At 41.7% G+C, this 17,081-nt stretch overlaps 1 protein-coding gene across 1 annotated transcript in view; it reads right to left on the bottom strand.

Annotated features, from left to right (window-relative positions):
- Positions 1-7,902: 7,902 nt before the first annotated feature.
- The window catches only part of DHX33 (DEAH-box helicase 33), a 33,492-nt gene continuing 24,313 nt past the window's right edge, over positions 7,903-17,081 (bottom strand). Inside the window, exons 11-12 of the mRNA XM_060204209.1 lie at positions 12,622-12,708; positions 7,903-10,024 (exon numbers count right to left, since the gene is read on the bottom strand). Coding sequence (XP_060060192.1) covers positions 9,716-10,024; positions 12,622-12,708 — 396 coding nt within the window. The 3' untranslated portion in view covers positions 7,903-9,715. The remainder of the gene's footprint in view (positions 10,025-12,621; positions 12,709-17,081) is intronic.

Raw genomic sequence — 17,081 nt, 5'->3', positions numbered from 1 at the left:
CTTTTCTTTTTAAAATTTATTTAAAAAAGGAGACATTACCAAAACCGAAGGATAGGAGGGGTACAGCTCCACACAATTCCCACCACCAGATCTCTGTATCCCATCCCCTCCCCTGATAGCTTTCCTATTCTTTATCCCTCTGGGAGTATGGCCCCAAGGTCATTGTGGGTTGCAGAAGGTGGAAGGTCTGGCTTCTGTAATTGCTTCTCAGCTGAACATGGGCGTTGACAGGTTGATCCATACTCCCAGCCTGCCTCTCTCTTTCCCTAGGAGTGTGGGGTTCTGGGGAAGCGGAGCTCCAGGACACATTGGTGGGGTTGTCTGTCCAGGGAAGTCTGGTCAGCATCATGCTGGCATCTGGAACCGGGTGGCTGAAGAGAGTTAACATACAAAGCCAAACAAACTGTTAAACAATTATGGACGTAAAGGCTGAAATAGTGCAGATGAAGTGTTGGGGGGTACTCGCGACAGACTAGTGTGTACTTTTGCTTTCAGGTATATATTTTGCCCTAGCTTATGGATACGTGTGAACATATGCTCTATCTCAGGGGACTTGGTCTATATCTAGGTTTTGGGACTTTGTTGCTAGGTAGTGGCGCACCTGGTTAAAGCACACCTTATGATGCACAAGGACCTGGGTTGAATCCCCAGGCTCCACCTGCAGCGCAGTGGGTGGGGGAAGATCTTCACACGTTATGAAGCAGGTATCTGTCTCTCTCCCTCTCTATCTACCCTTCTGGATGTACCTCTATCTCTATCAAATAAACAAATAAATAATAAACCATGTATCACTGAGGCTAGGATTTGGATGAAGCATAGAGCAAGACATAGCATCTGACCAGGTGAGCTAGTGCTACTCTAGTATCTCTCACAACACAATTTCAAATCGATGAACTTGGAGATAACATGGTAGATAAAGCACTTGCCCATGCCTTTTCTTTACGGAATTCTTGAACTTGACCTGCATCTTATTCTGATCAAGTTATTCTTACCATTACTGACTTTCTGAAAAGTTGTTCACAAACTTCTAAGCTCCGAGGTTCAACCCCCAGCACCATCACAAACCAGAGTATACAATATATATAAATAAATTACCAAGAAAGTAAATCTTCCTGAATTAATGGCAAAGAGAATACTAGTATTGAGTATATTCTGAACATCATTCTGTAGAGACAGGAATGCAGACCCAAAAAAGAAGCCACACACACCTTGCATAAGCTTTCTTTTGACAAGGTTTAATAGTCTTCTGCAAATCTGCGCATTACAAACACAGTATTTCTCTAGAACGTGTTTCAACAAGAAGAGACTCTCAAAATGTAAGAAACAACTGACCAAATTTGATGTTTTGTTTCTTTTCCTCCAAGTTAGGATATTTTGATTAAGTAATAAATGTATAAAATCCTTGCTTCCTACTGGCCCAACATTTCTTTATATGCTCAGTTACCAGTTCTTTTTTTAAAAAAATATTTATTACATTTTGTTGCCCTTGTTGTTTTATTGTAGTTATTACTGTTGTTGTTATTGATGTCGTTGTTGTTGGGTAGGACAGAGAGAACTGGAGAGCGGAGGGGAAGACACAGAGGGGGAGAGAAAGATAGACACCTGCAGACCTGCTTCACAGCTTGTGAAGCGACTCCCCTGCAGGTGGGGTAAACAGTTCTTAATTACCAGATTAAGTGAATTTGTACATCACACGTCAGTTTTATCTAGAGCAGAAACTTCTTTCCATCCTGGCATCTCTTCAGAGCTAGTGGAGATGCATCACACATGAAGGGTTTTTTTAACCCAATAATGAGTATTCACACTCCGTTCCTTTGTAATGTGGCCTGTTGCTGTGTATGTTTTCCACTAAGTGATTTCTCCGTGTAGAGGATCTGCTTGGATTTAATCCACTTACATGGAACTAACTGCTCATAGGAGCTACTGATTTGCCCAAACATGGATTTTTTACTGGTTGGGAAGGAGGTGTCACATTGATTTTACAATGTGAAAGAGTAGCTCAGAATTACATTGCAAAATTCACTGTGAAATATTGAACTTTCTGTGGTCTGGGAGGTGGCGCAGTGATAAAGCTTTGGACTCTCAAGCATGAGGTCTGGAGTTCGATCCCCGGCAGTACATGTGCCAGAGTGATGTCTGGTTCTTTCTCTCTCCTCCTATCTTTCTCATAAATAAATAAAATCTTAAAAAATAAATAAATAAGTGGGTGGGGGTATAGCATAATGGTTATGCAAAGAGACTTTCATGCCTGAGGCTCTCAAGTCCCAGCTTCAATCCCCCACACCGCCATAAGCCAGAGTTGAGCAGTGCTCTAGTAAAAAAAAGAAATATTGAACTTTCTTATGAAAGTTTAAAGTGCATTATTCCCTGCAGTTAATACAGATAACCCCTTCTATCTTTTTTTTTCTTTTGCCTCCAGAGCCTCATGCCTGCTCGATCTCTTTGTTCCTGGCAGATGCTACCCCCCCTTTAATTTCAGTTAGAAATGGGGTTGAGAGGAAGGTGACACAGCACAGCCTCACTCCACCACTCACAAAGCTTCCACATGGTGCTGTGCTCACATGTGGTTCAGGGTGTGTGGCAACGTATATGTTTTCCTAAAGAGGTGTGCTATCTCCTGGCCCTGTTTATTTCTTTGCAATAATATGTGGAATCAGAATAGATTTTCCAGTCTGATTAAATCCCTGAGCAGCTATGTCAAAAATTAACTTTTTAAAAAGCCCCCCCCCCCCACAAAACTACTCTACTAAAACTCTACCATAATCTTATAATGGTAAACATATTTCCGTACAGAAATTTTAAAGCTACTTAGAAGCTTTTTTTTTCACTTTATTTTTATTTATTTATTTATTTATTTTTATTTAAGAAAGGATAAATTAACAAAACCATAGGGTAGGAGGGGTACAACTCCACACAATTCCCACCACACAATCTCCATATCCCACCCCCTCCCCCGATAGCTTTCCCATTCTCCATCCCTCTGGGAGCATGGACCCAGGGTCATTGTGGGTTGCAGAAGGTGGAAGGTCTGGCTTCTGTAATTGCTTCCCCGCTGAACATGGGTGTTGACTGGTCGGTCCATAATCCCAGTCTGCCTCTCTCTTTCCCTAGTAGGGTGGGTCTTTGGGGAAGCGGAGCTCCAGGACACATTGGTGGGGTCCTCAGTCCAGGGAAGCCTGGCCAGCATCCTGATGACATCTGGAACCTGGTGACTGAAAAGAGAGTTAACATACGAAGCCAAACAAATTGTTGGGCAATCATGGACCCAAAGCTTGGAATAGTGGAGAGGAAGTGTTAGGGGGGTACTCACTGCAAACTCTAGTGTACTTCTGCTTTCAGGCATATATTTTGCAGTAGTTTATGAATACATGTGAACACATGCTGTCTCTCACAGAAACTGGTGTATATCTAGGTTTTGGGACTTTGTTAGAAAGTGAACCACCTGAGATGGAATTAGAGTATACTATGAAAGGAAAGGTCTCACCCGAGTAATGAAGCTGAAGGGTTGTCATTCCACACGTGAAGTCTCTGGACACAGTTTGAAGTGAAGCATGTTGAGGTGGCCATCATTGCGTTGATTAGGTTGTGATCAGCAGATGCAATATTATTTGATATGGATTGGGAGAGGCATAAGGGAAAGTGGGCCCTATCCAAGGGTTCCAGGACTAGGGGAAGTAGAGGCTCTATAGTGGAGATGTGAGGTTCCTGCTGTCTTAGGGTTCAAAAAGACAATCGATAGTTAATGTTATCATCACATTATTTGGTAATTGGGTTAACTTTGAAAAGTCCTTTTGTTAGGGTTTGCTATACAGTACCCAGTATCTTGTATATAGCTGTGCTATTGGTTGCTTCTGATCTACTTGGTCTAGGCTTTTGAGAAAGTCCGCCTATCAAATACACAGCCTATATATTAAAAAGATTCAGTCTGTGTTTTAAAAAACTTCAAGACATACAATTAATTTTCCCCCTCTCATATTAATTAACTAGTGATTTATATGACTACATTTTATTAGGAGTGTACATAAACACCATTCCCACCACCAAAAGACTGTGACCCATCCCTCCCACCCACTCCCACCCCCCATTGTCCCAGGAAGCTGCATGTCTACCCCTCACCACAATCAATGTACAAAAATCAGTGGCATTTCTTTATGCAAACACTAAATCTGAAGAAGAAGACATCCAGAAATCATTCCCCTTTACTGTTTCAGCAAAATCAATAAAATACCTAGGAATAAAGTTGACCAAAGAAGTGAAAGACTTGTATACTGAAAACTATGAGTCGCTACTCAAGGAAATAGAAACCGATACAAAGAAATGGAAAGGTATCCCATGCTCATGGGTTGAAAGAATAAATATCATCAAAATGAATATTCTCCCCAGAGCCATATACAAATTTAATGCAATACCCATCAAAGTTCCACCAAGCTTCTTTAAGAGAATAGAACAAACACTACAATCATTTATCTGGAACCTGAAAACACCTAGAATTGCCAAAACCATCTTGAGGAAAAGAAACAGAAATGGAGGCATCACACTCCCAGACCTTAAACTATATTATAAAGCCATCATCATCAAAACAGCATGGTACTGGAACAAAAATAGGCACACAGACCAGTGGAACAGAATTGAAAGCCCAGAAATAAATCCCCACACCTATGGACATCTAATCTTTGATAAGGGGGCCCAAAGGATTAAATGGAAGAAGGAAGCTTTTTTTTTAAATATATTTTTATATTTATTTATTCCCATTTGTTGCCCTTGTTGTTTTATTGATGTCGTTATTAGATAGGACAGAGAGCAATGGAGAAAGGAGGGGGAGAGAAAGACAGACACCTGCAGACATGCTTCACCACTTGTGAAGTGACTCCCCTGCAGGTAGGGAGCCGGGGGCTCGAACCGGGACCCTTGCGCTTTGCTTCATGTGCACTTAAACCACTGTGCTACTGCCCGACTCCCAGAAGGAAGAAATAAAAAATAAAAAAAAAAAAAGATTTTAGAAGCTATTTATCATTTATGCGTGTTCAGTGGGGAAGAAATATCAGAAGCCAGAGAGTCAACCTTCTGCATTCCACAATGATTTTGGGTCCATACTCCCAGAGGGTTAAAGAATAGGAAAGCTGGGAGGAAGGTAGATAGCATAATGTTTATGTGAACAGACTCTCATGCCGGAGGCTTTAAAGTCCCAGTTTCACCGCCCCCCCTACCCCCACATAAGCCAGTGCTGAGCAGTGCTCTGGTTAAAAAAAAAAAAGAATAGGAAAGCTATCAGTGGAGGGGATGGTATACAGAGGTCTGGTGGTGGGAATTGTGTGAAGCTGTACCCCTTTTATCCTATGGTTTTGTCAATGTTTCCTTTTCATAAATAAAATATTAAAAAATTAGCCCCCATACCTATGGACATCTAATTTTTGACAAAGCTACCCAGACTATTAAATGGGGAAAGCAGAGTCTCTTCAACAAATGGTGTTGGAAACACTGGGTTGAAACATGCAGAAGAATGAAACTGAACCACTGTATTTCACCAAATACAAAACTAAATTCCAAGTGGATCAAGGACTTGGATGTTAGACCACAAACTATCAGATTACTTAGAAGAAAATATAGGCAGAATTCTTCTCCGCATAAATTTTAAAGACATCTTCAATGAAACGAATCCAATTACAAAGAAGACTAAGGCAAGTATAAACCTATGCAACTACATCAAATTAAAAAACTTCTTCACAGCAAAAGAAACCACTACCCAAACCAAGAGACCCCTCACAGAATGGGAGAAGATCTTTACATGTCATACATCAGATAAGAGTTTAATAACCAACATATGGGAGTCGGGCGCTAGCGCAGCGGGTTAAGCGCACGTGGCGCAAAGTACAAGGACCGCCATAAGGATCCAGGTTCAAGCCCCGGCTCCCCACCTGCAGGGGAGTCGCTTCACAGGCGGTGAAGCAGGTCTGCAGGTGTCTGTCTTTCTCTCCCCCTCTCTGTCTTCCCCATCTCTCTCCATTTCTCTCTGTCCTATCCAACAACAATAACAGCAATAACAACAACAACGATAAACAACAAGGGCAACAAAAGGGAAAATAAATAAATAAATGTAAAAAAATTAAAATAAAAAATAAATATTAAAAAAAACCCAACATATATAAAGAGCTTGCCAGATTCAACAACAAGACAACAAATAACCCCATCCAAAAATGGGGGGGAGGACTTGGACAGAATATTCACCACAGAAGAGATCCAAAAGGCCGAGAAACACATGAAAAAATGCTCCAAGTCTCTGATTGTCAGAGAAATGCAAATCAAGACAACAATGAGATATCACTTCACTCCTGTGAGAATGTCATACCTCAGAAAAGGTAACAGCAGCAAATGCTGGAGAGGGTGTGGGGTCAAAGGAACCCTCCTGCACTGCTGGTGGGAATGTCAGTTGGTCCAACCTCTGTGGAGAACAGTCTGGAGAACTCTCAGAAGGCTGGAAATGGACCTACCCTATGACCCTGCAATTCCTCTTCTGGGGATATATCCTAAGGAACCCAACACATCCATCCAAAAAGATCTGTGTACACATATGTTCTTGGAAGCACAATTTGTAATAGCCAAAACCTAGAAGCAACCCAGGTGTCCAACAACAGATGAGTGGCTGAGCAAGCTGTGGTCTATATACACAATGGAATACTACTCAGCTGTAAAAAATGGAGACTTCACCGTTTTCAGCCGATCTTGGATAGACCTTGAAAAAATCATGTTGAGTGAAATAAGTCAGAAACAGAAGGCTGAATATGGGATGATCTCACTCTCAGGCAGAAGTTGAAAAACAAGATCAGAAAAGAAAACAGAAGTAGAACCTGAAATGGAATTGGCGTATCGCACCAAAGTAAAAGACTCTGGGGTGGGTGGGTGGGTGGGTGGGGAGAATACAGGTCCAGGAAGGATTCAGAGGACCTAGTGGGGGTTGTATTGTTATATGGGAAACTGGGGAATGCTATGCAAGTAAAAACTATTGTACTTACTGTTGAATGTAAAACATTAATTCCCCCCCAAAAAAAAGTGAAAGAAAAAAAAAGATGCAATACTTTCTTTTTTTTATTTATTACCTTTCATTGCCCTTTTTTATTGTTGTTATTGATGTCGCTGTTGTTGGATAGGACAGAGAGAAATGCAGAGAGGAGGGGAAGACAGAGAGAGGGGGAGAAAGACACCTGCTTCACCAATTGTGAACCGACTCCCCTACAGGTGGGGAGCTAGGGGCTCCAACTGGGATTCTTATGCAGGTCCTTGCACTGTGCACCACCTGCACTTAACCCGCTGCGCTACCACACAACTTCTGATGCAATACTTTCTTCTGTTAAGTCTGAATATCCCAGGCCTCCATTAAATAGACAGGAAAAGTACATTTAAAGTTACTGAATAACTTTGCCCCCCCCCAGAGTACTGCTCAGCTCTGGTTTGTGGTGGTACTGGGGACTGAACCTGGGAGCTTAGACGTTTCTGAACAACTTTTCAGGAAGTCAGCAATGGTAAGATTAACTTGATCAGAAGAAGATGCAGGTCAAGTTCAAGAATTCAATAAAAATATATAGCATCTGACAAATCCTATTTAGCCTAAATATAATTATTTCTTTTCTCTTAAAAATATCTCTATTTTTATTGATTAACAAGAGGAAACATTACTCGGGTATATATGTGAAACTAGGGATCAAACTCGAGACCCCGTGCTTGCAAGTGGGATGCTCTAGCTACTGTGCCTCCTCCCAGGCCGCTAATAGATCACAAGCGCCCATTCACCCAGGCAGGCTAAGAAAGTCTGGCTGCTCAGACCCACAGCTAGTGTTGGAGAACTTAAGCCATATTTTAAGAAACAGACTTATTGCTTTTATAAGAAAGAGAATGAGAACTAAAGTTAAAGTTCAGCAAACTTTGTATAACCATTAATTTTATTTAAGATTTACTTACTAGGGGAGTCAGGCAGTAGTGCAGATGGGTTAAGTGCATGTGGTGCAAAGCACAAGGACTGGCATAAGGATCCCGGTTCGAGCCCCTGGCACCCCACCTCCCCATCAGCAGCAGAGTCACTTCACAGGCGTTGAAGCAGGTCTGCAGGTGTTTATTTTTCTCTCCCCCTCTGTCTTCCCCTCCTCTCTCCATTTCTCTCTGTCCTACCCAACGACAACATCGATAACAATACATACAACAATAAAAAAAAAGATTTACTTATTAGAGAGGAGGAGAGAAATAGAGAGAGAGATTGAGAGAGTCCATTAGAGCATTGATCACTTTGTCATATGCAATGATCAAACTTGGGACCTCATGCTTGAGAATCCAATGCTTTATCCACTATGCCACCACCCAGATCACCCTTGAAGTCTCTGGGCACTTTGTCCCCCTTCCATTCTTCCTGCACAAATTGTATCCTTGATTTTTAAGTCATGACCAAAATACTGCACACATGTGTTTAATCAAATTAAGCACAATAAAAATCTTGGCTTCTAGAAAGAAAAAAAAAGATTTTTGATAATTAAATGGGCAAGGTTTTTATTCCCCCCTCCATTTCCTTTTCAAAATTTGAAGATAAGAAGAGACTATGGAGCTGCTCGTCCTCTCTGACAGAGGTGGAAAGTAAGGTGTGAAGAGAAGTGAGTGGCACAGGTAGGAAGTAGTAAACTCAGCTTGACCCTACGTTCCTCAGAAGAATAAAATACGATCAGAGAAAAGAAATACAAAACAAGAATACAACCACGGTGAGTGGATGAGTCCATGCTGTCTGGGTTTCACTGACAACCTTCTTCTCCCTACCATCTACTTCCACCAGCTGTCTGGCCAGTGCTTCTGGCCAGAAGGAGGTTAATGGAAGAAGTATAGCATGGAATCCATCCTTACGTTACAAAGAAAAATATGCTTGTTAGGTTCCTGAAAACACAGGTAGGTAAACGTGCTGCAGAGGCAGCAAGGGATGGAGACACAGCCCGATCACCTGAGAGTACTCCTTTATTGCTCTGTGCTTGGAAGCAGCAAAAAAATGTCCACATCCTGTGGACTGAGGTCCAGGAGGGGCAGCCAAGCCAGCCCATGAGGTAAGAGACAGCAGCACCTCCCTCCCAAAGCATACTCAAAGTTAATTTCTTATGTTTTCTGTTTAAAAAGTTCATACTGGTAAGCATTAAAATAGATACAAAGACAACCCCTGAGCTCTGTGACTTCCTATGATCTTTTTTTTTTTTTTTTTTTAAATACCCATCATTCACAAAAACTCAGGGCAACTTGCTATAGATATTCAATAGATACCACACAGACCGGCAACAGCATCAAGCAAAGTGCTGTGCAGCTCACTGTACCTTTATCACGGGCCAGAAGACCGAGCTGGGTGCTTTCTAGTAAGTTTCTCTACACTTTGTGACCCTAATCTTATAAAGTACTATTACCCCCATTTGTCATATGGAAAATGAGACTTGGAAGTTCATAATTAAGTCACCTAAACCATGTAGCAAAAACCAAAAGCCTAATTTTGAGTTTCTAAGATAGGAGTGATAGGTTAAGTCTATATGGTTTAGTCTTAGCAGTTCAAACAAAGAGTGCTTTCAAGCTCCTGGGACTCATGCATGTTCTACTGAAACTTGCTGCTTCTGTAGATGCCAACCTGGAAGTCTGCTATGAGGACAGAGGACAGCTGTGGTCCTAGTGTCCAGGCACTAGCATTTCGGCAGTGTCGTGGGATGGATCAGCTCCTGGAGGTCCTTAGCTTCCTCCTAAAGTACTCAGGGGCTGCCTCGTACAGCCAGTCGGCGTCCACGACGCAGAGGTCTCGCATGTAGCACTTGTTTGTGTGGAGCAGCTCCGTGTACACAAGGCAGGCAGGCTTGCAGTGGAAGAGGACAGACGAGGGGTGGATGGCCACTGGCTGGTGGGTGTCCGTGGTAGCGTAGGTGCCATCTGGCTGAAGCTCAGCAGTGCTCATGAAGAGGCTGTGAGCCAGGCAGCGGCGGATGTTCTCTGTGTCTCCTCGGGATGACATGATCGGCATGGACATCTGTTTCAGAAGGAAGTAAGAAAGCCAACGGGTCACAGGTCAGCATGGCTCAGCACTACACAGCACTTGGAGCAGAGCAGTGGGACCCACAATGCAGCTCATACTGAAACCTCCCCAAAAGTGAATGTTGGTATCTGAAAGCGGTTACTTCAAACACTTAAGAGATCAGCATGGATGGAGCAAGAAGCAGCTTGGATGCAAGGAAGCAACGGAAAATATGGAAAGAACAGTGGGGGCAAGTCAGGACTGAGAAGGAGACCACCACACCAGCTATCAGACCAGCAAACATGCTGGGAGGACTAATAAGCTATCCCCTCACCAAAATATCACCGCCTCAAGAAGGAAGCCCTTCTCCCCTCATCTTGACCTCATTCCTTTACCTCAATTCATCTCACACACTGCTGCCAAATAAACCTTCCTAAAGCATAACTTTCAGGAATCTATCATCAACTTTCATATCTCTACAGCAACCCCCATCCCCACCCCTGGCCAGGGAAAACAATGCAAGTTTCCTCTGGTGCAACTGTGACAGAGCCAGGAGAGAAAAACAGAGTGTCACTCAGGCACATGCGGTGCTTCAGGTACATGGGGCTTGAACCTGGGAAGCCCTATTTGAGAAGACAATACATTATCAACTGCGCCACCTCCTGGGATGCACTTCTATAGTCTTAAAATATCGTGAAAGCTGGGAGTTGGGTGGTGCTGCAGTGGGTTAAGCGCACGTGGTGCGAAGTGCAAGGACCTGCATAGGGATCTCGGTTCAAGCCCCTGGTTCCCCACCTGTAGGGGAGTCGCTTCACAGGCAGTGAAGCAGGTCTGCAGGTGTGTGTCTTTCTCTTCCCATCAATAACAACAACAATAATAACTACAGAAATAATAAAAAACAATAAGAGCAACAAAAGGGAAAATAAATATTAAAAAAATAGATAAAAAAATAAAGTAGAGGTAGAATTGTGGGTACTTTTTTCTCCCTCCCTTCCTTATTATTTATTTATTTATTTATTTTGCCTCAAGGGTTATTGCTGGGTCTGGTGCCTGCACCATGAATCCACTGCTCCTGGAGGCCATTTTTTCCCCTTTGTTACCCTGGTTGTTACCATTGTTGTGGTCATTATTACTGTTGCTACTGATGTCATTGTTGCTGGATAGGACAGAGAGAAATAGAAAGAGGAGGGGAAGACAGAGAGGGGGAGAGAAAGACAGACTCCTGCAGACCTGCTTCACCACCTGTGAAGTGACTCCCCTGCAGGTGGGGAGCCGGGGGCTCGAACTGGGATCCTTCCGCTTGTCCTTGTGCTTTGCACCACATGCACTCAGCCCACAGTGCTACTGTCTGATCCCCCCCTTATTTTTTGTTTCCCTTATTTTTTTTTTCCCTCCAGAGTTATTGCCGGGCTTGGTGCCTGCACCATGAATCCACCGCTCCTGGAGGCCATTCCCCCCCCCCCTTTGTTGCCCTTGTTGTTGTAGCCTCGTTGTGGTTATTATTGTTGACATTGCTGATGTTGTTCGTTGTTGGATAGCACAGAGAGAAACGGAGAGAGGAGGGGAAGACAGAGAGGGGGAGAGAAAGATAGACACCTGCAGACCTGCCTCACCACCTGTGAAGCGACTCCCCTGCAGGTGGGGAGCCGGGGGCTCGAACCGGAATCCTTATGCCGGTCCCTGCGCTTTGCACCACATGCGCTTAACCCACTGAGCCATCACCCAACCCCCATTCCCTTCCTTATTTTTAAACTTTTTCTTTTAATAAGCTTCTTTCGTCATCATAGCAATGAGCATTTACTCACCTGGAGTAAAAGGGACAGCTTAGACCCCAAAGTACTCTAGAATGGTGACCCGAGTGGTATCCTAGCAGACAAAGCACTGGACTTGTATGCATGAGGTCCTGAGTTCAATCCTCAGCATCACACAGGCAAAAGTGAGGCTCTTGCTTTGTCTCCTCTCTCTTTCTCTCCCTCTCCCTCTCTCAAATGTATGTTTATATCCTTGTTTGTTTGTTTTGCCACCAGGGCTATCACTGGGACTTGGTGCCTACATGATGACTTCACTGTTCCTCGTGGCCTTTCTTTCTTTCCCCAATAGACAGCAGTATAGAGAGGAGACATCTTCAGTACTACTCCATTGCTTGTAAAGCTTCTCCTGCTTCCCCTCTGCAGGTAAGGACAGGGGACTTGAATTCCTCAGGTTCTCATGCATAGTCATGTGTGTGTTCTACTAGGTGAACCACTGCCTGACCCCATAAATAAATACATAAATAAATAAATTGTATATATTTATTATTTATTTTCCCTTTTGTTGCCATTTTTTTATTATTGTCATAGTTATTATTGTTGTTATAGATGTCATCAATGTTGGATAGGACAGAGAGAAAATTGAGAGAGGAGAGGAAGACAGAGAGGGGAGAGAAAGATAGACACCTGCAGACCTGCTTCATTGCCTATGAAGCGACTCCCCTGAAGGTGGGGAGCCAGGAGCTTGAACCGGGATCTTTCCACTGGTCCTTGTGTTTGGCGCCACATGTGCTTAACTCACTGTGCTACCGCCCGACTCCCAATAAATATATTTTTTAAAAGAACAGTAGCTTGAAAGAATACCTTTAAACAGATATCCCTGAGCTGTGCTCTGACTTCAGCTACCAGCATCATATTCTTGCTGTTCACAAAATTCTCTTTGCACCAATCCTGAATAAGAAAGAGACATTACAATCCTTTCATTTCTATAGAAAAACAAAAGCACATTGTTTTTTTTTTTTAGAATGTTGTTGAATTCAGAAGGAAAACTTCAGATGCTGAGAGCAAACATAGGCAAACATAGCAAAAAGCACAACCATAAGGGAAAATATAGTAATTTAAATTATTTTCTTTCTTATTAAATTTCCTTTAAATAGGCTTTTTTCTTATGGAATATCACCTTGGAAAAAAATAATAGGCTAAGATATTTGAATCACTACATTCAATATGAATAACCTTACAACACATACAACTATGAAACCAATCCAGTAAAATAAATTAAAATGGCCAATGTCTATGGACATCTAATCTTTGACAAATGTGCCCAGACTACTAAATGGGGAAATTTAATAGTCTCTTCAACAAATGGTGTTGGAAAAAATGGGTTGAAATGTGCAGAAGAATGAAACTGAACCACTATATTTCACCAAACACAAAATTAAATTCCATGTGGGTCAAGGACTTGGATGTTAGACCAGAAACTATCAAATACTTAGTGGAAATATTGGCAGAACTCTTTTCTATATAATTTTTGTGTGTGTGTGTGTTGGGAGGTGGGGCAGGCTCAAAACTGGGTCTTGCATATGGCAAAAGCAGCCATACTATCCAAGTGAGCTATTTTGCCTGCCCTAAAACTTTTTTTTTATTAATGCTTTACATTCAACAGTAAATACAATAGTTTGTACATGCATAACATTCCCCAGATTCCCATTTAACAATACAACCCCCACTATTTCATTCATCATTTTTCATGGACCTGCATTCTCCCCACCCACCCCAGAGTATTTTACTTTGGTGTAATACTCCAATTCCATTTCAGGTTCGACTTGTGTTTTCTTTTCTAATCTTGTTTTTCAACTTCAGCCTGAAAGTGAGATCATCCCGTATTCATCCTTCTGTTTCTGACTTATTTCACTCAACATGATTTTTGCAAGGTCCATCCAAGATCGGCTGAAAACACTGAAGTCACCATTTTTTACAGCTGAGTAGTATTCCATTGTGTATATAGACCACAACTTGCTCAGCACTCATCTGTTGTTGGACACCTGGGTTTCTGTTGGTATGCATGAGACTCCTTCTGTTTCATTTGGTTTAAATCCCCCCTGCTTAACACTATTCTATTTACATAACGACTTCATTCTATTTACATAACCACTGTTAACAAGTTCCACCCTCCCTCCAGGGCATTTGTGGTTCAGTGATAGGATTCTCGCCTAATCTGCCCCCTCTTTGTCACACTCTGATTTTCACCAGTCACTTTTCTCTCCACCCTCTCTATGTCACATCCTGTTTCCACCTTACTTGGCAAGTATATATAAAGACAGCATTGTGAGTTTTACAGTACTGTACCTTGAGTTCAGCTTAGCTCGTCTTAGATTGTGCTGTGTCCTGCATGAATAAAGAGATACTGCCTACAGCTCAACCATGAGTCCCTGGCCGTCTGTTACTCACCCGTGAAGCCAGCCCGGCGAAAACAACATAACCTGTCAAAAACAACAGGTTTCTTCCAGGTTTTGGCTATTACAAATTGTGCTGTCAAGAACATATGTGTACACAGACCTTTTTGGATAGATGTGTTGGGTTCCTTAGGATATATCCCCAGGAGGGGAATTGCAGGGTCATAGAGTAGGTCCATTTCTAGCCTTCTGAGAGTTCTCCAGACTGTTCTCCACAGAGGTTGGACCAACTGACATTCCCACCAGCAGTGCAGGAGGGTTCCTTTGACCCCACACCCTCTCCAGCATTTGCTGCTGTTACCTTTTCTGAGGTATGACATTCTCACAGGAGTGAAGTGATATCTCATTGTTGTCTTGATTTGCATTTCTCTGACAATCAGAGACTTGGAGCATTTTTTCATGTGTTTCTCGGCCTTTTGGATCTCTTCTGTGGTGAATATTCTGTCCAAGTCCTCCCCCCATTTTTGGATGGGGTTATTTGTTGTCTTGTTGTTGAGTCTGGCAAGCTCTTTATATATGTAGGTTATTAAACTCTTATCTGATGTATGGCATGTAAAGATCTTCTCCCATTCTGTGAGGGGTCTCTTGATTTGGGTAGTGGTTTCTTTTGCTGTGAAGAAGCTTTTTAATTTGATGTAGTCCCATAGGTTTATACTTGCCTTAGTCTTCCTTGTAATTGGATTCGTTTCATTGAAAATGTCTTTAAAATTTATGCGGAAAAGAGTTCTGCCAATATTTTCTTCTAAGTATCTGATAGTTTGTGGTCTAACATCCAAGTCCTTGATCCACTTGGAATTTACTTTTGTATTTGGTGAAATACAGTGATTCAGTTTCATTCTTCTGCATGTTTCAACCCATTGTTTCCAACACCATTTGTTGAAGAGACTCTGCTTTCCCCATGTAATAGTCTGGGCCTCTTTGTCAAAGATTAGATGTCCATAGGTGTGGGGCCTCATTTCTGGGCTCTCAATTCTATTCCACTGGTCAGTGTGTCTGTTCATGTTCCAGTACCAAGCAGTTTTGATGACAATGGCCCTATAATACAGTTTGAGATCTGGCAGTGTGTTGCCTCCGGTTCTGTTCTTTTTTCTCAAGATTGTTTTGGCAATTCTAGGTCTTTTCTGGTTCCAGATAAACATTTGTAGCATTTGTTCTATTCTCCTAAAAAATGTGCTTGGGATCTTGATGGGGATAGCATTAAATTTGTAGATGGCTCTGGGTAATATATTCATTTTGATGATGTTAATTCTTCCAACCCATGAACATGGAATATCTTTCCACTTCTTTGTGTCTTTTTCAATTTCTTTGAGTAGTGACTCATAATTTTCAGTATACAAGTCTTTCACTTCTTTGGTTAGGTTTACTCCTAGGTATTTTATTGTTTTTGTTGCTATAGAAAAAGGAACTGATTTCTGGATTTCAATTTCTTCTAACTTAGTGTTTGCATAGAGGAATGCCACTGACTTTTGAATGTTAATTTTATAGCCTGACACATTACTGTATTGCCTGATGATTTCCAAAAGCTTCTTGCTGGATTCCTTAGGTTTTTCCATGTATACTATCATGTCATCTGCAAATAAGGAGAGTTTGACTTCTTCTCTTCCAATCTGTATGCCTTTAATTCCTTGCTCCTGCCTGATTGCTATGGCAAGAACTTCCAACACTATGTTGAATAGTAATGGTGATAGTGGGCAGCCCTGTCTAGTACCTGATCTGAGGGGAAATGCTTCCAGTTTTTCACCATTGAGTATGATGTTGGCTGTAGGTTTGCTATATATAGACTCCACTATCTTCAGGAATTTTCCATCTATTCCCATTTTTTGTAGTGTTTTGATCATAAAGGGATGTTGTATTTTGTCAAAGGCTTTCTCTGCATCTATTGATATGACCATGTGGTTTTTGGTCTTGCTTTTGTTGATGTGGTGGATCACATTGATTGATTTACGTATATTAAACCAACCTTGCATGCCTGGGATAAACCCCACTTGGTCATGATGAACCATCTTTTTGATATACTGCTGTATCCGGTTGGCTAGAATTTTGTTCAATATTTTCGCATCTATGTTCATCAGAGATATTGGTCTGTAGTTTTCTTTTTTGGTTGTGTCCCTGTCTGCTTTTGGTATCAGGGTGATGTTGGCTTCATAGAAGCTGGCAGGGAGCATTCCAGTGTCTTCAATCTTCTGGAAGACTTTTAAAAGTAGAGGTATTAGTTCTTCTTTGAAAGTTTTGTAGAATTCATTTGTAAAACCATCTGGTCCAGGACTTTTATTTTTGGGAAGATTTTTGATAACTGTTTCAATTTCATTAGCTGTGATGGGCCTGTTCATGTTATCCACTTCCTCTTGACTTAGTTTTGGAAGTTGGTAGGTATCTAGAAAATCATTCATTTCTTCCAGGTTCTCTAGCTTGGTGGCATATAGTTGTTCATAGAAGCCTCGCATGATATGTTGAATTTCTGCAGTGTCTGTTGTGATTTCTCCTCTTTCATTTACTATCCGATTTATTTGGGTCTTCTCCCTTTTTTGTTTTGTGAGTCTGGCTAAAGGTTTGTCGATTTTGTTTACTCTTTCGAAGAACCAACATTTACTTTCATTGATCTTTTGTATGGTTTTCCTATTCTCAATGTTATTGATTTCTGCCCTAACTTTAGTGATTTCTGTCCTTCTGGTTGCTTTAGGGTTCCTTTGTTGTTCTTCTTCTAGGTCTTTGAGATGTGCAATCAGGCTGTTTATTTGTGCCTTTTCTTGTTTCCTAATGTGTGCTTGTATAGCTATGAACTTCTCTCTTAGGACTGCTTTAGCTGTGTCCCAAATATTTTGATAGCTTGTGTCTTCATTTTCATTGAACTCTCGAAACATTTTGATT

Source organism: Erinaceus europaeus, chromosome 12 (genome assembly GCF_950295315.1).
Source record: "Erinaceus europaeus chromosome 12, mEriEur2.1, whole genome shotgun sequence".
Lineage (NCBI taxonomy): Eukaryota > Metazoa > Chordata > Mammalia > Eulipotyphla > Erinaceidae > Erinaceus > Erinaceus europaeus.
This window is presented reverse-complemented; position numbering and strand designations above follow the sequence as displayed.